This window comes from Sturnus vulgaris, chromosome 22, assembly GCF_052056855.1.
Source record: "Sturnus vulgaris isolate bStuVul1 chromosome 22, bStuVul1.hap1, whole genome shotgun sequence".
Taxonomy (NCBI): domain Eukaryota; kingdom Metazoa; phylum Chordata; class Aves; order Passeriformes; family Sturnidae; genus Sturnus; species Sturnus vulgaris.
The window spans coordinates 9,157,595-9,184,928 of NC_142264.1; the positions used below are offsets into that span (position 1 = coordinate 9,157,595).

Below are 27,334 nucleotides of genomic sequence, written 5' to 3' on the forward strand. Positions count from 1 at the left end.
TTCCCGTGGGACCACGAGGACCGGGCTGAGCTGCCCACACCACCTCCACCTGGGTCACCTCCGGCCATGGAGCGGCCAAGCAGCGAGACAGCGGTGCCTGCGAGCCGGGAAAGCGGACGGGGAGAAGGGTGGGGGGAAAAAAAGACAAAATAATAATGAAAATAATCATAATCATAAAACTTGCACCCTCGGGCCTGTCCCTCTAATAACTACAGCAAAACCTCACCAAGGCCTTACTCTGCTGGAGGGCGAGAAAGCGACACAGCGCTGCCCAGCACCCGAAGTCCTGGAGGTGGGAGATCCTCACACCCTCTCCTCCATGGCCTACGGGCTTCGTCCCCGGCGTGGGGCCTGGTTTTTCTGCTCTGTCATTAAGAGTGGAGCCTGGTCTTTTCCTTCAATCCCAAGAATTGCACGGAATTAGATCATCTTTCTGGCTCGCCTCCCCCTACAGGCAGCTCCCGAGCATGCTCAGCGCGGCCGCGCTGCCATTTCATAACCGCATTGTTTACGGACACACGGACCTGCCATCTTTTGACAGGGACACAGGGCCCGTGTCCCTGCCCCGCGCCCCGGCCCCGCCACAAACACCCCCCTGGGGACGGGCAAACGGCGAAAGCATGGAGAAGGAGAAGCCTGGGGGGTGATGGTGGCGTGTTTGTTGTTTTTTTATGATGGTTTTTGTTTCTTTTTTCCTCCTTGATTTAGGTGAAAATCCACTTGCTTTGGAGGGAGAGGTTAACCCCTGTGGGGGCTGTGGGGAGGAGGAACTCGCAGGGCTCGATGCAAAATGCCAGCCATGATTTTTAGCTTCTTTGAATCACAACTGTGCTTCGATGTCACCTAAAAATATAATCCCCAGCCCAGTCTGCCATCCTCTGCCGAGCCTTCCTCTGTGAGAAAAGGGGTTGGAAAATATGGTATTTCCCTTAAATAAACAAGTTGGCTTAGTCCCAGCACATACAGTTTTCTCCTTTAAATGCAAACCAGAGTATTTTTGCAGCCACACAGGAAAACGAGGAGAGGAGGAGGGGAAATGTTCCTCATTTAACACCAAGAACTCCATGAAAAGCCTTGCAAGGTTGCTCGGAGCCCCGCTCCATTCCAGCCCTCTCCCTGTCTGTGCTGATCATACTTCACAGGTGAAAGCAGCTCTGACTTATGACAGAGAGAAAATGCCAGAAGAGTTGGAGGTTTCCTCATCCTTGGAACAAGGACAAGTTGTGAAAAGCTTCCTTTGCAAGAGTCACTGTGCTGCTCAGGCACAGTATGGCAGCGTTGCAGGGAGGACACTTGCACGTCAGACCTTCTTAACCCCCACTGCCTCGACCCTTCTCCACGTCCTTCCCCCTCCTGATGGGGGCTGAAGGAAAAACGTAAATAAATCACCTGCTTTGGAGGATGCAAGCTGTTGTGTTGGAGTCCAGGATATTTTTTTAAAAGCTTGCTCAACATTTTCTCTCCTTCCATATTTTCCTTTTCTTTTTTTCTAATGGATGCTTTCCAATTAGCTTGTACAGTTTGAGAGCTTCGCTCCTGCTGCTTTCCTGACTACTGTAAATCCTGGCAGGCTGCTCTCCTCCTCTGCCCCCCTCCAGGACCAACACCACCCTACAGCAAAGCCAGACACGTATCCTGCACCCAAGAGACCAAGCAGCTCACACGGGCACAAGAGGGACAAATCCCACTGGAAACATGATGGGCCATAAGGGTCTGCAAAGAGGGGTTGGTGTCAAAACTCTGAATTCAGAGGAGTCAGAAAAAATAACTGGCTGAAAACGGGAGTTGAGGATTATATACTCAGGGATTCGTTTCCAAATCACTGACATTCCATGTCACTGCAGGAACATATGGTCTTCCAAGGCTTGCAAGCAGGGAGCACACGCCATCAGTGCCCTGAGCCTTTGGGCTGACCCCAACACACGGTCACTCTCCTGCTGCGGCCATTCCTCGACCACTCTCAGCTCCAGGAGCGGGAAGGTGAGAAGGAAAAACTTCAGGGACAAGCAGCAAAAGCAAAACAAAGAGGAGCAGCAGGAACCAAGCCAGCCCTCCCCCAAACCAGCTGGCCAGGAGAGTGGAACTCCTTAAAACTCCTTGTTTACCTGAATAAAACAACTCACTGCCGTCGCATGAGGTGCACACAATCTTCTTTCATTAGGAGATAGCAGCACCACATGGGAGAGCTCAGGGAAGCCGGGTCATGGAGCTGCCTCTGCCCCCTGCCCAGGGCTGGTCTCACAGAGGCTGAGCTGCAGGAATATGCCCCACGTGTGCCACAGAGCCCTGTTCTACCCAAACATGTTCTGGGACAAGGGCAAGAGCTCGTGCTGGCACTGCACAGATAGTTAAATAAATGAAACGGAGCAAAACCAAGACCCAAAGGCCCCACTTTGGGCTCTTAACCCTTGCTGAGAAGCAGTGCCAAGCCCAGACCTCGGCAGCTCTCTTCTCTCCAAAGTAGGTCAGGCTTTTCCGCATCTCTGCAGACACTTCCAAAGGGCCCCAGCTGGCAGGGACAGAGCTGGGCGCTTTCAGCCTGTGCCACACCGGTGTCACTGTGGTCACCATCACACACGAGCACACCTCACACACCTCAGCAGGGTTTTGGTTGCCTCCTCAGCCTTCATCAAGCCCAAAGCCCATTTTCTCCCTGGGTGGAGCTGCTCAGGCAGCAGGTCAAGGCCTCAGCTCTTCACTGTTAAAGAGAAATTTCATCTCTCTCCTCGTGACTTCTGATGCCTTTTCCTTTTCTTCTGGATAATGAACAACGAGCACATTTATAGTCCAGTGGAGACACGATAGATATTTAGATTAGGTATCATAGATTGGCTGTGTAAGCTCTCTAATCTTTTAAATGCCATCTTCACATCTTGTTCCTTGATTGAAAATTCAATATTGTGTCTGCATTGCAGCTTTGAGGGTCTCCCTGGGGCACAGCAAGCTCAGGCCAGTGTTTTGCAGGGATGTCCGTGCCTTCCACGGCCTTGGGACCTTCTGTGTCCATCCCAAATCTCACCGAGGTCTGTGGCAGGCAACAGACTTCTTGCACATAACACAAATCACGGAGCAAAAAAAAAAAAATAAAAATCGCAAGGACAGAGCCAGGGGGCTGAGTTTTAAAACATGTTGCAGGCGTGGACCTCCTGCCATGAAATCAACCAGGGATGTTTCCTTTTAATCAGCTGTTTCCTTGGATTGCTACTATGAAAAAAAAAAATAAAAAGAAGACGAGACAGGGGAGGAAGTCACCCCAAAATAAAAAAGATTGTTTCTTCCTGGTAAAATATTGTTGGCTCTGGCTTCCACCCAAGTGAGCCCAAGGCAGAGGCTGTCAAAAGAGACCCAGTGAGGAGGTGCCATGTGGCCACAGGCTCTCTCCTCCCCTGGAGAAGTTCAGTCTTCGAGCAGCTCGGGCACCCCAGGCTTTGCTCCTTTTTCTTCTAAGAGCTACAAGCAGGGAGGCTCCTTGGAGAATTTCCCAGAAACTCCACACTTAAAAAGCACAAACAAATCCTAAAAACTCCCCCAAAAAACCCCCAAAAAACCCCGAGTGAGCCTCCCCACCCCAGGAGACAAACGAAAGGCGCGAGGAAACAAAGCCCGAGGTTTGGGGGCGGCAATGCCAGGTGCTGAGCCCATGGAACCCCATGCCAGCAGGGTGAGCCATCCCAGCAGGAATATCCATCCCAGCAGGATGGGTCCATCCCAGCAGGAATATTCATCCCAGCAGGAATATCCATCCCAGCAGGATGGGTCCATCCCAGCAGGAATATCCATCCCAGCAGGACGGGTCCATCCCAGCCTCCTGCCCTCCCGCACATGGGGCAGCCACGTGCAGGAATATCCAAACAAATGAACGAACAACCCCGGCCATGCTTCCCCGGCCTCTGCTCCTCCTCTCCAAGGCCTCTCCTTCCCCAGCAGGACACAGCCTGCCCTGCCAGGGCCTCGCCAGGCACATGAGGTGGACGGACCCTGCGGTACCTGCGGGCAGCTGTTGTCTTCTTCTGGTGAAGACTCCAAGAGTTGCATATTCCAGATCCTCATGAGCAGTGATTCAGTTTCTGCTCATGTGATAAAGCTCCCTCTACAGAGTGAGCATGCCCAGAAGAGCCCATTTCACTGCTCCCTCCACTGCAGCCATTTCACAGAGAACCTGCCGGCTCCAGGGCGTCCATTGGAGCGCGATTATCCCGGGCATCCCGGGGACGCACCGGTAATGCAGATCATCTGTCAACTTTCTGACAGGGCGCCAGGCCTCAAAACTGATCACTCGCCTGAAAAAAAGAGAAAGCTTTTTAAACCAGAGTGCTGTCTCGTGGCCTTCAAGAGTAGCTCTTGCCCGTGGGAAAAGGAGAGGCAGGAGGGACAGGGAGGGACGTGAGTGGCTTGGGGATGTCCTCGGGCTGATTTTGTTGAGCTTAACAAAGCCCCCGACCTCTGAGGGCTGGGGTGAAGGAACACGGGTTAAACTGATGCAGTGAGCAGTGTCCAAGACAGTGTCTTCGAGATCCGAGCTGCTGATCTGAAGGGGAGATCATTTTCACTTTGAGGATTAATAACCTGACCTGGTACAGCTGACTTTGAAAGGTTATCACAAACATAGTCATGGAAGAGCAGGGGGGGAACGGAATGAAGGGACACCCTCATGGATCCATCTTCATCCTCACCCCAATGAAGGGATAGTTCACTACGAGGTGCAGGAGCTCTAAGCTCAGCATATGTCAAATTCTACAATACTGCTGGACCAGCCAGCAAGATAACAGAAGAAATTTTAGCTTCAAAATAAAAGTAGTTTGTCTCTGTTCCACTTCACAATTAAGCACAAACTCTTGGCAACCTTCATATCTGCTCAGGCTCCCAGTAAAACTGCCAGAACAGCTCACAGGAACATCTGTAAGCAGAGCTAGGCTGGAAGGCATTCAAGGAAGACTGGCATTTATGGGAGGCAGGAGCAGGAGGCTGCTGGAGCCGGGTGTCAGGCTGGAGAACCTCCCCCCGAGCAGGGGGAGGGCGGCCGGCAACCTCGGGAAGAGGCCAGAAGGAAGAGGAAACTCCGACATGGCCCCTGGCACCACCCATGTGCTCCTGGCCTAAGGAAAAACAGCTTCCCAAAGAGGAGAGCACCAGAGAGCGTCCTCCTTCAGAGAGAGTTCTCTTTAAAACTACAGTGAAGACTGGAGTGTAATGTGTGACGGTGAGCTGGGGAGGGCAGGGAGCAGCCTGCACTGTAGGGAGGAAAAAGCCATCTAAAGCCATAGGGAGGTTTGGAGGAGCCTGGGGATGATGTCTGCCCTGCCCCAGCACCAGGCCTGAGCACAGCACAACAGCCATGGCCGGCTCTGCCAGGCTGGGAACATCCACAAGCCACGTTTCCTCCAGTCCCAGCAGCTCCTTCACCACCCTGGCCAGGCACATTTGCAGAGCTGCAATAATTAAAGCAGCAAAGAGCTGCTATGGATCTCCCTCGGCTATGAGGATGTTGTTTTCCTCTCCACACTTTGGAGAAGCTTCACTACTAAACAGTTAAAACACACAAGGCTAAATCGAGATGATTGAAATTCATAGGCAAGGAGTATTTGAGGTGACAGTATAAAGAAAGGATCGCTCTTTCACCCACCGGCTTTTCGTTTGATGTGAATCTTAAGTTTTAATATACACAAAATGAGATTTTCCTGGCCTTTCTCTCCGTCGCTGAGAGGTGCAGAGGTAACTCATTTAAAGACAAATTCAAAAATCCCCAAACAAAAGCAACAAACCCCAGCTATGCAGACAGAAGTTGCATTATCCACTGCATCAAAAGATTACTGTACTTCAAACCAAAGATGGCTTTAAAACAGTTGATGTGCTGCCCTTCCTTGCAGCATGAAATTACCAAGCTTTCATTAAAAGCCCAGAAATAGAAACGAAGATATTAACAAAGACAGTGTCAATGATCCACCACAGTCAACATTCCCTTTCTAAGATAAAATAACGCTGGAGAACGGCGGCACAGCCGCAGCCTCCCCATCACATCTCCACACCAGACATGTTTTCACTGCTGAGGTTAAATATACACTGAGAGCAGATGCTACCAGAGACGCTTTTCACATCCCATGACCACCCTTGAAAGCACTAAACACTGTTTAGAAACAAAAAGGAAAAAGCAGAGCTCATCAGGGCACTGCAGATGTTTCAACAACCAACTTGAGTAAAGTGATCGATTGGTGCCGTAGCAGCATCTCTGCCACGGGGGATGCCCGGCTGTCAGTCAGTGAAATCTTACATTTATGTCATCCAAAAGGAGCAAGAAGCTTCCAGGGCACAGCCATTGGCAGTGGGAGAGGTGCCTCCTGCCCAGGACCCCCCTGTCCCCCTTGGCAGGGGTTGGGTGCTGCACAGCAGCAGTCACAGTCCTTTTTCCAGGCTGGCTGGGGAGGAGGTTTTGCTGATGATGGAGGATGAGAACAGGCCTGTGTCCCGAGAAGTTGTGCCCTTTATTTAACCCAAATGCTCTCCAGCAGCCTCCCCACCATGCCCAACACCCAAACACTGCTGCCAGGCCTCACAGACCACAGGGTATTTTCACTCCATGGCTCTCCAGCCTCCCTTCTCTGATTGAAGACTCAAACACCCCTTCCAGAAATCCCACATTTTCAGGAGGAAAGGAGCAGCACAAACACCTCCCTTCACAAAGGACAACAGGTTCCTCAGGGCTCTTGCTTAATGGCACCATTAAGTCCAGCATTTTCACAGCTCTCTTGCAGGGGAAACCCAAGTGGGAAGCAAAGGGAGGTTTTTCTTTTTATAGGAAGAACAATATTTAGCTCTGCAAATTACAGAGGGTTTTCCTTATTTCCTTTTTTCCATCAGACTCCTCCTCTTGCAGACCCTCCAGTTGATCAAATCTGATACTCCCTTTCAGCCTCCTCAGAAGCAATCCCAAAAGCTGAAGGGACTTTGGGTATGAGATGAGCATTTCTGCTGGAATCCTGATTGGTTTATAGCAGCACAGAAACATTCTCCAGCTCCACCACAAGCTATTCAAACGTTCCTTTTGCTCTTCAACTGTAATATACAACATTTCTTAATCAGAATGTCCCAAGACACACTGGGTATCCCCAGCACCCTCCAATGTCCACCTCCAGGTGCAGGTAACAGCTTTGAAAGAACAGGAAGTCATTAATGCATCTTTTGGAATAAGAATTTTCCCTATCTTTCAAAACCTGGTTTTATTCCCCCAAAGCTTCCAAGCCATCTCCCTTCCTCTCCCCTTTTCCCCAGCAGAGTTGAAAACTGTTTTCACTTAATAGGAAACAAGAAATGTTCCCTGGGATGCTGCACTGAGTAAATCATACACGCTAAAAAGGGAAAAAAAGGAAAAGAAAAAGGATCCTCTTGGACAGCAATTGAGATTGAGCTCTCTGGGAGATGTTGCTATGTTTTGATAAGAATATGCGTTGAATATTTCATTTACGGGGCAATCCTAGAACTTTATTTAGCAGCATATTGGCCAGACAGCTGTAATTTAGAACATACTGTATTCCTAACAGTTCCCAATTATAAATTCCTTCAGCTTTAACTTACAGTAACCACAGCTCCTTCTATTTTGGAGCTCTAAATCCACCATTTCTCCCCTTCATTCAGCTATGGCATATCAAGAGCTCCTACAGTACAAACAAAGCCTTGCTGGAGAAGGGTCCTAAATCCATTCTCTACCCCCAGCACAGCGAGCAGGCTCATGCTTCCAGCACACTCACAGCTCCACAGACCAACATTTTATTGGTTTATTTGGGGACAGTGGCCCCATTTGTCAGTGCAAAGCCATCCTGCAGTGCCCTGCCAGCAGCAGGCTGGGAAAATGGCTGTGCACATTCCATCCTCCTCCTCCTCCTGCTGCAACAAGCGCTGGAGATCCTGCCAACAAGCCTCACATGTTCAGCGTGGCCCTGTTCTTTGACCTCACACCTATTTTTTTTAAGGATTAAGGCACTGACATGAAAACAAGCAAGTTCTTCAGTGGAGGAGAATCAGTGCTCCACGAGGCCTTTGTGTCTCTCCCCACACCAGGAGCTGCTATGGAGCAGTGCCTGTTGACGGCTCTCCCAGCCATCCTGCTGACTTGATCAAATTTCTGCAAGGAACAGAAGGAGCAGATGAACTCAGTAAAAACAAAGCTCCTGCCTCCATGCAAATATCTCTGGTTAAGAGGAGCAGAGAAATAGAGCGAGCATGATGTGTGTACAGAATTGGCTCCACAGACGCTGCTTCTCAGCAACTGCCATAAGGTGGCAGTGGGTCTTTAAGGCTACCTTACACCTTCCCACAGCACAATAGGAACGAGCACACCAGTGGGTTTCCAGCAGATGAAACTGATTAAGTCATATTTCCTCATCAAGGGAAGCAGGCCCTACATGAAAACTTGGGGCTGAGATCGTCTCCACTGCCAGAGTCACACAAGGAGGAAAAGCCACGGGGGTGAATTCTGCAAAGCCATAAAGGCAGCCCCCATCTGAGCCAAAGAAAATTAAGCCCTTTTCCCTCTCGCTGTACAATCACAATGCCGTTTGTTTTACAGAAACACTTCCCTTTGTGCATTCATCCAGCCATAAACAAGCCAGTGACCATTAAAGAGTAGGAGAAGTTCTGCCTGGCCAGCAAGCTGGGCTCCATCAGGATTTTATGCAGGGAACATAAAAGTCAGCCCAGTAAGCAAGCTGGTCACCAGCTCAGCACAGAGCTGATGTAGCAAAACAGGCCCAGAAAGCACCGAGAAGAGTTGGGTTCACAAGAAAGATGGAAGCAGGCAATAAACAGGCAAGTTACTTTAGGTAATGAAGTGACTCATCATGCAGAATGCCCATCACCTGGGACACAGCAATAAAATCAAAAATAAAATCAAATCTATCAAGTCGTTCCCTGAACAGTGCTGTGAAAAGTGGCCAGAGGTGCCCTGAAGGAAGAGCTGATCTACCATACAGCACAGAGACAGCCCGAGATCACAAAGATTTCTGCTCAGAAAGTCCAACACAATAACTCTGTACCACCCAAGGATCCACAGTGCTGACAGAGCAAACCTTACCTTGTACCTTCAGCCAGGCCAGAACACGGGTGGGCTCCCTGTGCCACACCTCCCATGTGTCAGGGGACAGGTCAGAGAGAGCTGATGTCCCCCTGCTCCACAGCAACCCAGAGCTCCCCTACACCTCGCTAACACAAACATCCAGAGCCAATGTAAATGTTTTATTGGCACCTCACCACCACAGCGTGCTTGTACAACAACTGGAGTCAATCGGCTTGTGCAGCACATAGCTGCTGGTGCTCACACATTCCTTGTAAAAAGCTGGCAACTACGGGTGAAATCCAAGAGCCCAACCGAGCACAACTCACACTGCCTTCCCCCAAACCCACTCACCAACACATTAAACCCCTGCAAGAAGCAGAAAGCAGAAAAATCTCTCAGCCAAAGGAATAAACGTGCATATTCCCTCCTCTCCACCCCAGTTTGGAGGACCTGATGTGGCAAGGTTTGTTTGCCATTACTGGAATGCAAAATAAGTCTGAAAGAGGGGAATTGGAGTTGAACATTCTTTCGCCCTCCCACAGTCCCAGACGGATCTGGGTTTAAAGCGCCCGGAGCAGGTCTGAGCCCCGCGAGGCTCCCCATTAATAATAATAATTAGCGCCCGAGCCCACGATGAGACGCAATCACGTGCCTGCCAATATGAAGGCTCAGCCCTGGCTGCAGCCCCTGCCTGCTGTCACCTCATGTCACCACCCTGACATTGCACAGGTCCCTTCTCCAGGCAGGCCAGGCAGCCAGCGAAGGTCAGCGCTCCAAACCCCTCCCCGCGGATCCGCAGGAAGCGTTTGAAGCCATCTCGTGTCAGTGGTTTAACTGCGCTGCTTTTGAATCAATTCCAACAGTTTGCACTCCAGCCGGTCTCCTGGCTGCCCCAGCCCAGGGCCACGGCAAGGAACCCATGGATTTGCCCTACCTCCATCCCGGCTGCGGGTCCCTGCAGGTCCTGACTCCAGGCCTATCCCTCCTCCAGCCACAAATCCATCTCACTCCATGGGTGCAGCCTCCACCCCGGAGCATGCTCAGTACGGGCTGATCTTCAGCCATTTCAGAGCTTTAATGAAATGTAAGCATAAGGAAGTGTCATTAGCAAAAAAAAAAAAAAAAAAGAAAGGGGTGAAAAAAAAAAAAAAAGGTGCAGGATTCATCCCGATCCGGCCAACCTTCCTCTTCCCATCCTCTTGTCAAGGAGGCGAAGCTCTCGCTGCAGGGATCACAGGCATTTTTAGGCAGCAAGCATCTCGTTTTAGAACAAAAGCAAGGAAAATCCTGTCTCAGGCAAGCCTTGTGCAAAAAGAGCATTTCCCAGTGACACTCAAACCAGCCAATTTGTCACTCTGGGCCTTCCACAAATTACAATATTTTCATGAAATGCCATTAATATTATTCTTTCCCTCAACGGGCTTCAAGCAAGGCTTTTAGCTGGCAATGCAAACAGTGCTTCCCAGCCATCTTAAAGCTAAACCTACCCCAGTCTACCTTGAACTCCTTGAAGGTTATTTTAACTCCATTTGCAAGAAAGTTAAACAGCAGGATAAAAGAGAGGGAAAGAGACTGCAGTGTAACACACTTCATGCTATGCTTTCCTACGGACCTGAATTTTAAGAGGTTTGTTTTTAATTCATCAGCCCTGAAATTCCTCCATCATTGCCTTATCCCCTCGATGCAGTAGGACTGTTTCGAGGAAGAATTAATAGAGGATTTTTTTTTTTTTTAATTCTTTCCAGGTTTTCAAACAAAAAAATATGAAAGACAAACAATGTTGGAGCACATTTGGGGAATAAAGCCCTGCATACTCTGAGTGATGAGCACATGGAACTTGACTATTCCTTAAAAACTTGTATTTCCCCACATATCCTTTGCATGTCTCCTACTGATCCCTTCCAGCTCACTGAACTACCCCAGAAAGCAAAGACAGTTGGTATAAAAGTAAAGCTTTGCCAGGGCAAAAATTGGTTATTCAATCCCAAGACAGTTGGAACATATATATCCTGTTCCTCATGTTGGGCCCAGGCCAAAACCAACTCTGGATGTTGAAATCCGTGAATTGTGTGTGCTCTGCCGAGCGATGTTCACTTCCCGTGGAACACGAGCACTGTCTGCTCCAGGGCTGGAGTTGGAGGAAAATTCAAAAATACAACAAGTGACTTTATCAACACAGCATTTCAGGAAACACCAGGGTGGCAGCTGAACACCAAACCAGCTTTTTTTCCCGAACAAAACTTCCAAGGGAATCACAACAACGCTGCAGCCATTCTGTGCAATGCCACGAGCCAAGTTCAAGCCAAGATTTTCATCAGGCCCCAGCACATCTGTGCCAGATGCACTACGCAAACAACTCATGATGTTGTTCCCTCATCCCTTCCCTGATAAATTCAGCCCAGTCCTCAACACCAAGCCACAGCTTTTTAGCAAATTCTTTGGGCCCGTGTCCGCCTCGGGAGCGCCAGGCAGGCTGGCACGCCAGGCGCTGGCGAGCTGCTTTTTACTGAAATATTTTTAGAGCACAAAACATTTGGTTAAAGTGACCCAGGATAAACCACACTACTTCAGTGTGCTGAGCTCTGCTCAGACCTCTCCTCCTGCTGAAGGATGTCACCAAAGGCCATTTGGCCCCAGGCTGTCCCTTCCCAGGGATCTTCATCAGGATCAATTCCCTCCACGCCACACGGGGCAATCCCAGGTACCGCCCAGTGCCATCATTAAGCACAGACTGATAAACCCTGCCAACAAATTCTATTCCCACCCTCTGCCTTGCCTGGAAATTGGAGGTAGTTTAAAAATAATATTCAGACCATAAAATCCCGAGGCATGTCTGCTGAATCGAGCGGTGTTTGCATCTCGCACAGCTCAAGCATGTCAAATTTGTTTCCTTGGAAACAAAGGCCAATTTGCAAGCATTGCTTTCTTCCCTTTTTTTATTTTAGGTAACGAAGACATCCATACCTGAAGCCCTTGCTGATACAAAGGAATTAAAGCAGATTCACCTACCAACAGGGTTCATAAGAGAATGATAATGTATTTCACTAATGAACTATTGGTTTGCTGCACTAAGGGAAAACCAGAGTTCATTACTATTTAAAAATCCCATTCTCCCTCAATGGATGCACACTCAAGGCATAGCATTTATATTGTTTCCTTGGGGACAGGTAGAAAAAAAAACCAGCAAAACTCAGAGCGAATTCCTTACCCTGGGCTAGGGATGGTGGGTCCAGTGGAGGAATAATCTAAGAGGGAAATCCTGTCTTGCTCCTGCCACATCACTCCAAAGGACACACAGCTCAAACACACCTGCCTCCAACACAGGCTGAAGAATCAACACAAGCTTCATAAAAAACAAAGGTGGTAACACCTTGTAGATATGTTTTGGCAGTTTTAAGCCCAACTTTGCCCCAAGACATGCAGTAGGGAAGTGGGAAGCCAGACCTTCTGTGCAGCCATAACTCTTCTCCCAGACTCACTCCCACCAGATCCTCCCAGGGAAGGCAGTAAATCCCAAAGCAATGACACACAACCTCTCTGTGAGGGCATGAAACAGGAGGGAGGGCAAAAGTGTCAGAGCTGAGTTATCCACAGGCTCATTTACAAAGGGAGTCAGTGCCCCCACCCTTCAGAGCCTCTGTCAGGAGCTCAGCACCTCTCACAAATCCATCAGCAACAGCGAAAACCAGCCACATGGGAACAGCAAATGGAATTATGGCTCCTCAAACACACCCTCCCCGAGGCCTGCTCAGCACAGAGGTCATTCCCAGCACACCTGGGCTGAGGCTGGGTTGCAATCTCTACCTGAGAATCTGATCTTCACATCCAAGAAAACAGAGCTCCAAACTTCCCCCGTTCCTGTTAGATCACTGGGAGCTGCACAAACAGGAGGTGACAGGAGCAAGAAAACTCTCCTTCCTCCACATAAGGGACAAAGCCTCGCCATTCCCTGTCCCTGGAGAATCCCAGAGCTGTTACTGGAGCCAGTGGCCAGCACTAAATCTCATATGTGGATGCTTCACACTTCAGGCCCTGGACTGAAGGTATTCCAGGTATTCCAAAAGGGTTCCAAGCTTGGCAAAGCCACTTTCCTGACAGAGCAGCCTTGCTCTCCCCTTCAACATGCCCACAGTAGGACCAATCACCTGGAGGGCAATCTGGAAACAAAAAGCACCACAAAACCCCCAAACCCTGCAAATATTCAGCAGAACTCCCACCCTCAAGCTTGAAAAATTAAATCTTTTTTCAACACAGTGGTTTGAAGAGCACTCAGCACCACCAGCTCAAGGCTCCAATCTTGCTGCTGTCAAGGAGTCCTGGAAACAAATCTCCCAGACTACCAACAATGTGTATCCTTTCCCAAGTATTGTAATTACTGACTTTTATTCCAACCATTGCCACAGTCTGAAGGAGTTTTGGAGACTATTGAATGAATTTTGGGGGAAGACCAAGAAAAGCCATCTAGTTCTTCCTGATCAAAAGCAGAGTAAATACTGAAAAAACATCTAAACATCACCAGATAAAAAAGAAATGGTGATTTGCTTAGAGATATTGTAACAATAATTAGGACTTTATAAAGCAATTTATAATAAAAGATGGGAATAGTAGGCAATACTAATGCATCTGCTTCTGCAGAAGGGAAAATCAGTTTGGAGAATTAACTGCCAAAGATTTCTGGAGTTGTCCTTCACTAATGTATGGAGCAGAGGAACAGGGTACAGGAGAACTTGATGTGAAGTCATGCTCAGCTGCTGGTTTACCAAGTCACCTCTACTGGCCAAGCTGGGCCAGCAAGGAATGTGTTTGGACAGCCCATATGAGATGAGTCAAATTTAAATTCCAGTAAAGTCTGAGCACATCAAGGTCCCTTGAATAAAATCCTCCATTATTTAAAACCCAAAAAACCCCAAACCATGTAATGTACAGAACAAACACATCAGTATTTTCTCCCTCTGTCTGATATTCCCTTAACCAACATGTTTTTGGAGGGGAGGGGAAATATTTATGCAGAACAGTGACCTTGCAGTCACTAAGGAGCTCTTTATGCCCATTGCCAAGTTTGAAAGTGGGTGGATGCCATGTGGGTGAATCTGTGACACCAGAACACAGGCCAGACTCATAAAAGGAGTCAGACACATTGGAATCAACCAACATGAGCAATAAATTCTGAGAAGCTCCTTAGAAATGTTTTGTCAGATAACTGGGCTGCAAGTCAAAGCCCCTGGGGCATGAGCTCCATTATGGGGTTTTAATGCAGATGCATGAAACATCTGGCACAGGCTTGGGTGAAAAGATGGGATCAAACAAATGGAAATGTGGAAATAGAGGGAGATGACACCACTTCTTATCAAATTTAACTATTGCAGGTGTGGGAGGGACAATGAGCTGAGGGATGCTGAGAGCCCCAGGTGTGTATGGAGACCTGTGAACTGAGGTATGAATTTGGGGTGACATTCATGGGATTTATTTTAATAATCAAAGCATTAAACCATCCTATTTGCTTGGGCTCCCAGAGCCACAACACTACACCTTGCTGTATTCTGGAGGGCAGAGTCTCTGGAGCTCAAGGCTAAGACTGATGAGTTCATTGTGATGCTTTCCCACAGGAAAGCTCTGTAGAACAAAAAAATAAATTTTAAATCAAGAGTCACAGACTGATTTTGGACGGCCAGTTCAGATCAAGTTTTTCAAATCTATTTTTGGAATGACAGAATATCCTGAGCTGGAGGGTCCCACCAGGATCACCCAGGGCAGCCCCTGTCCCTGCCCAGACCCCCCAACAATCCCAGCCTGTCCATCCCTGGCAGTGCTGTCCAAACGCTCCTGGAGCTCTGGCAGCCTCGGGGCCGTGCCCATTCCCTGGGGAGCCTGGGCAGTGCCCAGCACCCTCTGGGGGAAGAACCTTGCCCTGAGCTCCAGCCTAAACTCCCCTGACAGAGCTCCACACCATTCTTCTAGAAGAACATCTCCTCCCCATGCACAGACATTCCAGGAAGAGGCAAATGGTCAGTACACTTCAAAATTAAGCAGTGGTTTCACAACAAAAATTAAACCACTATTTCAAAAATAACTCCAATTCTCTCCCCTTCCCACCCCCCTGTATAAAACCCATTCATTTGCCTCACAAGGAGGCACAGAGCTTCATTTTGTTAACAGTTTAAACTGAAGGACTCAAAATACAGTGAAACACTAGGAAGAAAAAAACCAAACAAACCACAAAATGTGCAGTAACAAGCAGCCCTCAGAGCTGTGAACCAGAGACTGGGAAAGATGAACTTTGCAGAACATCTGCCCAGCAGCCCCTTTCCTCCTCTGCCCACTCTTGGCCACAGCAACCAGAATCTGTTTGGGAAGTAAAGCAAGGGAAAATAGGATTCTACCAGGGAGAAGTTCTGCACACTGAGAAAAAGACTATTTGCACTATTTTTGTTATAGAAGAAACAGGAAAGGGCTGTACAGGGCCCAGACTCTTCCTCCCAGTGCTGATCTGCTGAATTCAAATCAAAAGTATAATGAACCTTTGGAAATTTCTCCTCCACTCTCATACAGCCTCACCCCAGAGGAAAAACAAGAAGTCATTTGTTCTGATTCAGTGATAATACCAAAATAAAATAAAAATAAAAATAAAATAAAATAAAATAAAATAAAATAAAATAAAATAAAATAAAATAAAATAAAAGCAGACAGGCAATAAGGAAGAAAAATAAATCCTGAGTATTTATCTTCTGGAACAGGAAGCCAAATGCCAGCCTTGATCACTCCTGAGCTCCAGTTAAACAAACTCAAGGACTGCTGGAGTCAGCTTCCCTTCCTCCAGCACTTTTGTAAGACATTAACTGGGTAGCTGAAAGCTCTGGAGTTTCACCTGAAACTTTTCACAGCTGGATCATGAGCTCAAAGCCAGGCCCAGTGCACCAAGGCAGCTTCAAAAATGACTGTGCTGCACTTGGGGGATGGAGCTGCAGCAATGTCTTCATGCAAAAGCCAAATTAAAGCCAGCCAGGGGCAGAACCTGGTCCCCCAAAAAACATCCCGTGAGCAGCTGAGGATACACAGGCAGGCCCCAGGAGCAGAGGGGGGATGTGACAGCATCACCCCAGCACACTCCTCACACCCACAGGGCTGATCCTGCTGCAGCCTCTGAGAGCAGAGCCCAGAGCTGCTGCATCACCTGGCCAGCATCACCTGGCCAACATCACCTGGCCAGCATCACCTGGCCCTCAGGACAGATTCCATGGCAGATGGCTCTGACTGGGAGGGCACTGGGAGCCACAGCCATGGGCTCAGGACGCTCCACAACAATGCCACTCGTGGGAAAGCTGCCGAATAAAAGTGTCCTCGTTTAGGCTCAGCGATACAGTGTTTCACACCAAAAACCCGTGAGGAAGTCAAATCCTTTGTGATCTTTTCCCTGCCTCCCCCCAGGCCCTGGCAGCCCCAAGGGGACAGAGGGAGCTGCCCTGGGACAGCCGTCCTGTCCCCTCCCTCCTGGAGCAGGTCTATCAGCAGGCACCTGAGATAAAACACAAATGCCTCTAAGCCTTTGAGCTATCCCCATGCTAGCAGCAGAATTGCTCCGTGCCATTTTCTCCTCCCTAAAGGAAGGAGGAGGGAAAGCCCCACTCACATCATGGTAACAACACCAGCCAGGTGGATATAAAGGGAATATCCCTCAGGTACTGCCACCACCACTGCACTATCTCTGATATTCCCCTTTCCTGACGTGTGGAAAACCTGCAAGGCTGGATATTTACAGGCCAAAATGCTGTGACCTGCCTGGAGCACCAATATTTATTTTTTTCCTAAGTCCTTTATAGAAGGAACAGAGTTAAGGATCAACTCTAAAGCAGCCCTAAGTGCCTGTCATTTCAAACTGCATCTAACACTCCCCTCCCTCTCCACACTGAAACAAGCATTGCAGAAGGTTCTGTAAAGCCCTGCACATCCCTCTGTGAATCTAAACATGCCCCATTCCCAAGGGCAATGAATGGATCTCATAAATCAAAGTTTGACTTTAAAAAGACAAAACGAGGCTGCATTCACTGCAATGCACAAGCAAAAAACCCACGAGTACACACAAATCTTCCTGCACCAGCATCATCTGTACACAGCAGCCTAAATAACTGCCAGGTGTTTATACAGCAGGACCTGCTCTGCAGGGAGGGAAGGCACCCAGTCCAGTAAATCAAGGGATTCGTATCCATTTGTTTTTCCCAGGTTCTTACAGCTCATTTCAATCCCAGTAATGCTGCCTTGCACTCAGCAGTTGACTTCACCTTCAGTCAGTGTGCTCGTGAAGAAGGAAGGTTGTTGCCATCATTTTGTTTTCAAGAGCTACTTCCCCATGGATCCAGCTGTGCTGATTTGCACAGCTGCATTGCAACAAGATCCTTCCACAATTAAGGTCAACTCAGCCTGTATCTCATCAAAAAATTCATCAAATATTTTGTCATGTATTTTTCTAGAGGAGAAAGCCAAATTTTGCGGGAAAAACGAAACTTCACTGAGCTCAGGCCTTCCAGACTTACCATGACACAAAATCTAACCTTGCACAATTCATTTCTTTCTTGCCACATAATCAAGAATTAAATGGAGGCTGTGTCTTCACTGCAAATGCCATGTCTGTGCTGAAAGATGGGTTACATGAAGGTTAAAATGATACTACCTTGATTTGCTAGGAAGGATCAAATTGGAAATTATCTTAAACTGGCTCTCAAGGTCAAAATATCCTTTGTTTTGTCTGCACCGCTGTCTGCAGTGCTGGAATAGCCACGTGTCCTGATGCAAACACAACACTTTTGGCACTGGGCACAGTGCAAGACTGTGACAAAACCATAAAACAAGTGTGGGACACCAACTTCCACAGATTCTTCATCCAGAAAGTTGTGCTCGATTTCCTCTCCCTTCCAGCACTCTCGAGGTTTGTGGGATACCTTCAAACCCAGGTTTCTCAGCCTGGTAGAGCCCTGTCCTCTCCAGCCTCTCTGAGAAGCTCCCCACGGAGAAAGGCAGGGTCAGTCCTTCCCACTCATCACCCCATCCACATTCAGGCCCAAGGAACTTTCTTGGATCACTTTTTAGTCCTTGGCCTGAAGGACAATTAAAGGAAATCTTCTGCAGCCACTGCAGACACAACCAGCAGCATTTGCCTCCCAGCCCTTTGCCATCCCCACCTGTTCCCCACCTTCCCACCTCCATCACCAAGTGCCTCCCTTGAACATTTTTTGGGATCAGTTTTCCCTGTTAGCAATTGTTCACATGCACAGATGCCCAATCCCTCAGAGTTCAAAGTTCCCTCTTGGGTTTCAAAACTCTCCTCCCATATTTTTAACTCCTGTATTTTCTCACATTTCTGTTTCTAATTTATTCTCTCCATCCCACTTCTTTCTCTAATTCCTTCATACTCTTCTGTTGGGGCAAGTTTAAAAATGAGGACCCTGCTGCTGCTTACCTCGAGGTACAGGCAGCAACAAGGCTTAAGTGCCTTAATTTCAGACTTAAGATTTTTCTACAAGCTTGGCCTAACTTGTCCTGTCCAGCTAATGATGTTTCCCTATTAAGCATATATTGCATCCTGTCAGAAAATTCAGTTTTGAATCAGTTGTCCCTAGTCCACATGGAGAATGAACTGTTAAGCATCAGTGCAGCAAAACCAGGAACCCAACTTAAAGACAAAGATCCCTTTGCAGCAAATAATAAAAATAAAGCTGGTGGGTAAAACAGGGGGTGGCACTGACACCTCCCCCTGCTCACTCACAGCCCAGTGAGTGCCCCAGCTGCCCCCCCTTAAAAAAAAAACAACAAGCTTTACTGCTTAATCAAAGCTCCCAAAGTTCATTAAGGTCAGAAAAGTCCTCTAAGATCATCAAGTCCCAGCATTCCCCCAGCCCTGTCCAGGCCAACACTAACCCATGTTCCCAAGTTTTTGGGGACACGTTTTTGAACATTTCCAGGGCAGCCTGTTCCAATGCTTGGCAACCCTGAAGAAGCATTTCCATGGGGAAATTCCTGCTGGTGCCCACCCTGGCCCAGCCTGGGGCCGTTCCCTCTCCTCCTGTCCCTGTTTCCTGGAGCACAGCCCGACCCCCCCGGCTGTCCCCTCCTGTCAGGGAGTTGTGCAGAGCCACAAGGGCCCCCCTGAGCCTCCTTTTCTCCAGGCTGAGCCCCTTCCCAGCTCCCTCAGCCTCTCCTGGGGCTCCAGCCCCTTCCCCAGCTCTGTTCCCTGCCCTGGACACCTCCAGCCCCCCAGTGTTGGTGGGACCCTCCACGTGGTGCATTCCAGAGCCACCAAACCCAGCCTAAACTGGGATTGCTGCTGATTCCCTTCCCACTCTGCAGCTCTGCCTGCCCTCCCCAACATTCCCATTTTATTTTGGAGAAGACATTTTCAGCAATGACCCCGTTCCACTCTGCCTTCTACTTTCACTTGCTTTCTTCCATCATGAATCATTAACCATCCCCATATATCATCAGATAGTTATATATATATATAGCTTGACTTTCTTTTTAATATATATAACTTAGCATATGCTTGAAATTAAAAGAATAAAGAAAATTGCACTGAACTTCAGGGCTTGGAGGGTTTTTTTTAAAAAAACAAAGCTGCAAAACTATCCCACAGAAAAGTATGAACTTTATACTAAAAAGGGAAAGTCAAACTTGTTTGAATTTTGAGCCTACCAACGTCCTACCCTTTTGATGTCTGACAACAAAGAGGTGTGAATGCTATCACATCACACACAGGTACAGGCAGAACCATCCTGCTCTGAGCTCGTTTTGATGCAGCACAAGCAGCCATGCAATTCAAAAAGCCCCAAAACCAAAGACTTTAGAAAACCTACCCATATACCCCACTCCCCTCATTTTTAACTTTAAATGAGGGTTACAAAGGCACCAGTGTAGAATTGCTTCGGCAATGTGTCAGATTTAAAATCAAACAGCCTCTCCTGCCCCATTAGAAGCCCTCCCACAGGGACATTTTCCATATCCTATGTATTATGAACGTGTCCCAGGGCACAGGCAGAGTTTCATGGCTCTCTGTGCCACCCACTCCCACATTCCCAACTGCAAATTCCCTCCTTGGCATTGGCTGCATTAAAGCAGGGAGAAGGCCCTGCCTTACCAGGGGCAATTAACAACTTGGGGGGAATAAATAGGAAAGAAATGCTCAGCAAGCCAAATAAATCCTTGCAATCCATGGCCTTCCCTGCTGGGAAGGAGCCCTCCTGCCACAGCACTTTTAGAGCACAGAGGCTCCATCCTGCCAGAGCCACCAGCACAGGGACAAACTAACCAGGAGCAAGGCAAGTTCAGGGGTGTTCTGTCCCACAAAATCCTTAGGAAACCCCAACAGAGCAAAGCATCAGCAGGAAAAACCTCTTAGAGCAAGTCTGGAGTGACAAATCCCTCTGGCCTTGCTGGGTTTTTACATTCCCAAGGATTTTGGAGGCCTACATGGGTGTATCCAGAAACTGCACAGCATGGAAGGGGGTGAGGAGGATGCTCAAAGGGAGCAGCATCCTCCTGGCACAACACAAATCCATCCCCAGCCCATGGTGGATGGATGCTCACAGAGCTGGCAGGGGCAAGGCAGCAGCTTGAGGAGAGCAGGGACAGTTTTTAAGCACACTTGATCATTCCTTGGAATAAAATATTTTAAAAATTGCTCATCGAGAGATTAAAATGTGCAAACATTTTGCTTGGTGTTCCGACTGCCACATTTAATATTTCAAACAACATCCAGGCCAATATTGTTGCTTAATTTAACATAACTGGATCCTGAATGCATTTCTAACAGATTAAACCACAGAAATATCCACATGTTTTAATGAGGATTTGGCACTACTCAGAGCCAAACACATTTTAGCAATATTTTTGGACTACAAATTCTTTCATAAGAAAAGAAAGCCCACTGGTAATGGAGCTGCATTCCCTGCATTTCAAGCCTCTTTGGATTTATGTAAATTGAAAAACTGAAATATTTAGTGCCATTATAATTCAAGCAACATCTGGACAATTTTCTTTGCCTCGTAAAAGATTTCAGTCAGCTTTGCAGAGGCTCAGGCCATGTTGCTCAGCAGAATGGCTCCTTTTACATTTGCATGCTTCACTTCCATTCTGCAGTTTCTATGCCAACAAGCATTTGTAACTCTTTAAAAAGCACATTTGGAACTAGGGGGAGATAGAAGATTGGAAATGTGATAAAGATTTGTTTGTTTTGGGGGGTTTTGTTGGTGGTGTTTCCCTAAATCTAAATCATCTTTTTTTTACTTATTTTTTTTCTTACTTTTTTTTTTCCTTTTTGAGCCCTGGAAACCTCAAAAAGGCCCAATAACCATCATTGCAGCCATGGCAACTCTTCCACCTGCTTCAAAATGCAGCAGTGACTTGGTAAGAGGAGTTTGTGCAGTTAATTTGATGTATAAAATGTATATATAAATATGTATTACTCCAGTTCTCTCTCTAAAGACAGATTCAATAGCAAACACCACAAATTTAGGTGTCCATCTCCTACTGCAACATCCAGGCCCAGTGTGAGTTTCCAAATCCCAAGAAAAAGTAAACAGAGAGAGGCAGCTATGATTGAACTGTCACTCAAAATCCAGCAGTTTGATTTTTAACCAGATTTTTGGAAGTAACTCCTCCCCTTCCTCCCCACCCCCAGTCCCAGACCTCCCAAATGGCTCAAATTTTATATTTAAAGCTCATGATCAGTGCTGTGACATTACAGGTACAAAGAGATAAAGGAAACCACAACCAGGAAGAGGCACAATACAGCATTCAGAGCAAACAACAGTAATGACCTTAGAAAAATTGGAGAAAAAAATGTATTTTTAATGCAGATGCAGCCTACATTGTGAATTCCTCTCCTCCTGAATTTCCCACAGGACCAGGATGGAGCAGCCACCCTGGGATATCAGCAAAGATACCCAAAACAAACCCAGTCAGACCAGGCCAGCCCATGGACTGTGGAAAAAGTTGTTCCCACCCAAAGGCAGGACTTGGAGGAGATTTCCTGAGGGAGCTGCACAAGCAGGGAGCACCTACCAACATCTGCTCTTCAGCACTTTTATTATTTAGTGACAGTGATGCCTTGGACAAGGGGGAACTGCTTCAAAGTGAAAAGAGGAGGTTTAGATGGGATATTGGGCAGGAATTGTTCCCTGGCAGGGTGGGCAGGCCCTGGCACAGGGTGCCCAGAGCAGCTGTGGCTGCCCCTGGATCCCTGGCAGTGCCCAAGGCCAGGTTGGACATTGGGGCTTGGAGCAGCCTGGGACAGTGGGAGGGGTCCCTGCCCATGGCAGGGGTGGCACTGGATGAGCTTTAAGGTCCCTTCCAACCCAAACCAGTCTGGGATTCTGTGATTTTCTTGTCCATGAGCTGCTGAGGATGGAAATCAGAACCCACAGTGATCCTGCCAGTGCTAAACATTCATTTACAGGCTCCTGGTGGTGCCTGTAAGTGATGGGGATGGGTGACAGGGATCTCTCAGCCTCTCCCATGCTCCTCCTGTGCAGATGTGACACTGCCCTGATGTGCTGGGAGGGCACAGGATGATGGAAATGCTCTGCAATAATCAATCCTAATCACAGGACCAAGAGAAAATCACAGAATCACTAAGGCTGGAAAACATCTGTAAGATCATCAAGTCCAACCACCCCCATGCTCACCATTAATCCGTGTCCCCAAGTGCCACATCCACATGGTTTTTGAACACTTACAGGGATGGTGACTCCACCAGTGCCCTGGGCAGCCCCTTCCAATGCTTTACAATGCCCAAATATGATCAACTCCTCTTCCTTCAGCTAGACAGGACACACAGAAAGGCAGCCTGGGTGCCCTTGGCCAAAGCAAAGTGTTTAACATTAACCAGCTCCTCCCCTCTCTGCACAGCCACAGACAATGCAGCACATCAGATAACTCATTTCAGCACCAGTCCAGGATTTATTTTTGCCAGAAGAGATCAGGATGAGATCCAGAAAAGGCAAAAGCCCTCCCAGGGATAAGCAGGAGACAAAAGGCCAAGATTATCAGTACCGTGGTGGGGACTAGAAAAAAGTCATTCATTTTCAAAAGCTGTTTTGTCTCCTTGGAGTGGTAGCAGCCCCCAGGTCCCAAACACAGCTCCTGCTGCACAGAGCCATCCAAGAGCAGGAGCAAAGGCTACATCTGTGAAACTCCTGCCATCTGAAAGAGGCCTCCAGGCCACTGCCTGGCACCTGGCATCCTGCAGCACAAGGAAGGGGTCTTGCAAAAATAAAGCCAAGAACGCTCACTTTTCCAGTCCTGGCCATGCTGTAGGAAGGGGCAGCTCCTCCCCTGGCTCAGCTCTGGCCTCTGGTGTTTCCTGCCACGATTTCACAACCTTTGCCATTTCAAAAGTCCTCCTGGCAGCCACAGCAGCAAGCACGGAGTTATTTCACTGAGAGCGTGACTGATCCATCCAGGCTCCTCTCCCCACGTCGTGCACAGGGAGCTGACACTGCCCACGGATCAGGGCCCTGACTGCTGCAAACTGGAGCATTTCCCCCTCCCTCAATGAACTGTATGGGTGTGTACTAGCTGGAAATACAGCTCCATCTGGGATTGAAGAGACTGAGCCTAAAATACTGGAATCAACAGCAGCTCTCGACAGACAGGAGCTGGCCACATGGGTGTCCTCTGTCTTCCATGCTATGCACGAGCCAAGGGCACCAAGCAAGGAAAAGCAATCCCTATCAGCTACAGAATGAACAAATCTGGGCAGGTTTCCACTGCAGCCCACACCTACACCTTCCCAAGATGTCTGAACAGGGAGAGGAGAGAGATCTCACCTATTAAGAAGAGGGAGAGCGATTTGAAATCAATGTTTGGCAAAATCAAAGTCTGTGGGGACTCTCGTTAATGAATTCCCCTGCTGGGTTTCTGATGTTTAAAGGAAAACAAAAGACTGCTGCATGCAGGGCAGAGCAGGTGAGACCTGGGGAGGCTGTTCACACACCTGGTTTTATATTCCCTAAGCTCCCCTTAAGCAGGAGAGGCTCCCTCCCTGCCCTGTGCTCAGGGACACTCAGGTGATCACAGTGGTCTCCTGGAGCTGGATGGTTTTGAGATGCCCCTGTTGTTCTCCTGCTTGGGACAGAAGCTCAAAACTGGCTGGAAATGCAGCAGATGATCTCATGTGCTCCTCAGCTAATGCAAATACCCAGGGGCCACGGGTCCTTCCTGCCCAGCCTTCCCCCAGTGGGTCCCTTATGGGATTAGGCAGAGGCCAAGCAGACAATTCACTATGAGCTGGACTAAGTGCTACAGAGAGATCATGAAAATGAATTAACTCCTGCCCTTCTCTCTTCTGTGATGGATTACACTCTGCTCCTTCAGAGTAATTTCACATAAGGGGAGAGGGAAACATAGGAGAGATATGAGGAATTTATTCCCACGTGGTTTTTTGTGTGGACACACAGCACTGGACCTGCCCCATGCCTGCAGTCAGGCTGTGGGATGAGGAACCAGCCAGGGCCACATCCAGGTGTGGGTGGTGCCAGCAGGATCCACAGGAGCTGAGCTTCACCTCCACTGTCCCTGTGCTGGGAGCCCCACCTGGACCTGCCTGTGGGGACATGAATGACTGGGCAACAAACCCTGGTCACTACACAAGGCTCTGGGTTCCCACACTGGGGTTTTCTCTTCACCCACCCTCAGAGTAAATCCCACTGGGAGCACAACCATCTCCAACTCCAGGTTTTTAGTTTTTACCTATTTCTCAAAGCTTGTTGGGTTAAAAGAGGAAAGCAAAGCAGAAGGGAGATCCAGCACTGCCCTGCTGCTGACCTGGAGCTGGAGCTCTGTCTGTGCTCTCACACCACCTTCCCCAGAGCAGCCCTGGGATGAAAAATAAATGTGTTGGGTGATAAAACACAGAACTCCCTTCCCCAACCAACGCACCCACCAAGGCACTCATTTAGCTCTGAGATTCATCACTGAACATTGCATCATTTTGGAGCCTTTTAAGGAAGCATTCCAGCATTTTCCCATAGTAATCGGGTAACTTTTTTTTTAGCCAGACAGAGTTAAAAATAACCAAGATCCAGGCAGGTGTCAGTGAAAAGCTGCAGCAGGGGAAATCCTGTCCCATCACACCTGGAAGGATGGAAGTCCTTGCCCATCTCCAGGCACTGTCCCTGCAGACAAACACAACCAAGCCCAAAGACAATTCTCCCCATTAATGCTGGATAATTTTAGGGTCTCAGCTGCAGGCAGTCCATCTCTCTAGCAAAATCCTACCTAAGACTTGCACTATCTACCACAGCAGGCTTGACCCTGTTTTCATAAGCAGAAGAAAAACAAAAAACCCCTCCTAATCCTACAGAACCCAGAGCAAATAACACTCTGGGACTGTGTGATACCACCCTATTAAATACAAACATGTTCCTACAGTAGCTCAATGATTTTAAGCATTCACCATCTTTTCATTTCAGTTTTAAGCACTTTGCCTGGCAACTGTCTGAAGGGCAAACCATTATGGAAACAGGAAGACAATTAATTTTCCTTTATTCTGGAAGAGAGGATTATTGGAATAAATAAAATAATCAGCTTAAACAAGAGCACAATTCACAACTTCTGAAAAACAGAGGACAGGTCTCTTTCATTTTCCTTTCCAGAGAAGTGATTTCCTGGGATGGCAGTTGCAAGGGAAGTGCAGAAGTTTTGGAGTTAACCTTGGACTGCTGACTCACAAATCACTGCCTCTATGCCTTCAGCAGGAAGAAGGCTGGCATTTCACTCTTAGAGCCACTTTATATATTTATTTAATATAGCAAATCAGAAAAACCCCCCAAAAAGATACAGAGGCCACTTCCCAATCTCATCTGGACCAGAAGTAAATCTGAAGTAGCCACTATTAGACACCAGCCTTTGGCAGCAGATGTTCAGCATCACAATTAATATGGTTAAATGGGGATCTGACACCCTGTGACATACATGTACACCTACACATATGAACTAAATTAAAGGTATTTCACTCCCAAACTTCAGAGGGAGAAGGGAACAAATGGAAGAGGAGAGTCTTCAAGTTCATATTAGCAAGAGATGAAATTATTTACTGAGAAAAAATTGGGGTACCTTGGTAAGAACTGTAGAGTTATTTCTGGAGGACTCCTCTAATAAACAGAATGAGTTATAAAAATAGGATGGAAACTGTGGCTCAAGGTTGTTACAGCCTCAAAAAGAAACAGAGATAATTGATGGAGGCACAGATTCTCAGGAACACTAAGGACTGTAGAAGGACTGAGAAATCAAATTGATGATCTGGAAAATAACACAAGATTAAGAATGATCAGGTTAGTGGGGGCTCCTGAAGGAGCAGAAGCAGGAGAAGGCAGACTTTCAGTTTGCAATGGATTATGAGGAGGTGGGGGATGAATAATCCCCTCTGTCCAGGGCTCTGGGTGAGCCATGTCCCCACACAGGACAGTTCTCCAGTGCTCCACATCCCTAAGGGAAGGATCCCCTATATCAGGAGCCCACGTGTTCATGGCAGCTCACAAATCTGAGCCTGGATCCAGGATCCAGCTCTGTGTCCCTCCATCAGGAAATGGCTCAAACTCTCCCGTCCTTCCTGCAGTCACAAACTCTGGGTGCCCTGGCACAGCCACATCCCAGCAGCTGAAGGAAGCACCACTGGGAAGAGCTCCTGCACATGCCAGCAGCCTGAGCTTCCACAGGGAGCAGCCATTTCCTCTGCTTCTCCTCCAGCTGCAGAGCACTGTGGCAGCAAGCAGGTCACGGACAAGACAGCACCTGAGGGACCACCTGCAGTTTGTTTCCTCTCCCTTTTTCTGACTTGTCGTGGTTTTAGGAGCCACCAAATGACTTCACCACCACTTTCAAATCCCATCCATCCATCCATCCATCCATCCATCCATCCATCCATCCATCCATCATCCATCCATCCCAGACCTCTCCCTACAGCCCTGTCTCCTCCGTTTCTGCTCTCTCCCAGCTGTTTAACTCCACCTCTCCCCTGCAGGTCCTTAAAGCAGGATTTGTCTTCCATCTTCCCCTTCCCCCAGCCATATTTTTCCTAGCATGAGGTATCCCTTGCACTGCTTCTCTCACCCTCACTGCCCTCACTGTCCTCTGTGCTGGCCAATGCATTAAAGCCCATGCACCGTGGGAATGGAGTAATTCCATAATTCCACATCTGGGTTAAAAATCACAGCTCCTTCCCTTGTGTCTGTAAGTCACTCACTAATCCTCAAGGAAAAGGAGGGTAAGGAGTCCCCTTTGCCAGCTGGTGCTTTCAGGAAT

The 27,334-nt window shown here is 48.1% G+C and overlaps 1 protein-coding gene across 8 annotated transcripts in view; it reads right to left on the minus strand.

Annotated features, from left to right (window-relative positions):
• The window catches only part of EHMT1 (euchromatic histone lysine methyltransferase 1), a 118,692-nt gene that overhangs the window by 68,667 nt on the left and 22,691 nt on the right, over positions 1-27,334 (minus strand). The window contains exon 2 of one of the 8 annotated variants that reach the window (XM_088177704.1): positions 3,988-4,280. The exons of 4 other annotated variants lie outside the window; for them this stretch is intronic. In XM_088177704.1, the coding sequence (XP_088033830.1) occupies positions 3,988-4,050 (63 nt within the window). In that variant the 5' untranslated portion in view covers positions 4,051-4,280. Of the gene's footprint in view, positions 1-226; positions 378-3,987; positions 4,281-9,980; positions 10,111-27,334 lie in introns of those variants that run through there. 3 more of the 8 variants (XM_014881005.2, XM_014881009.2, XM_088177708.1) reach the window with 3 other exon arrangements.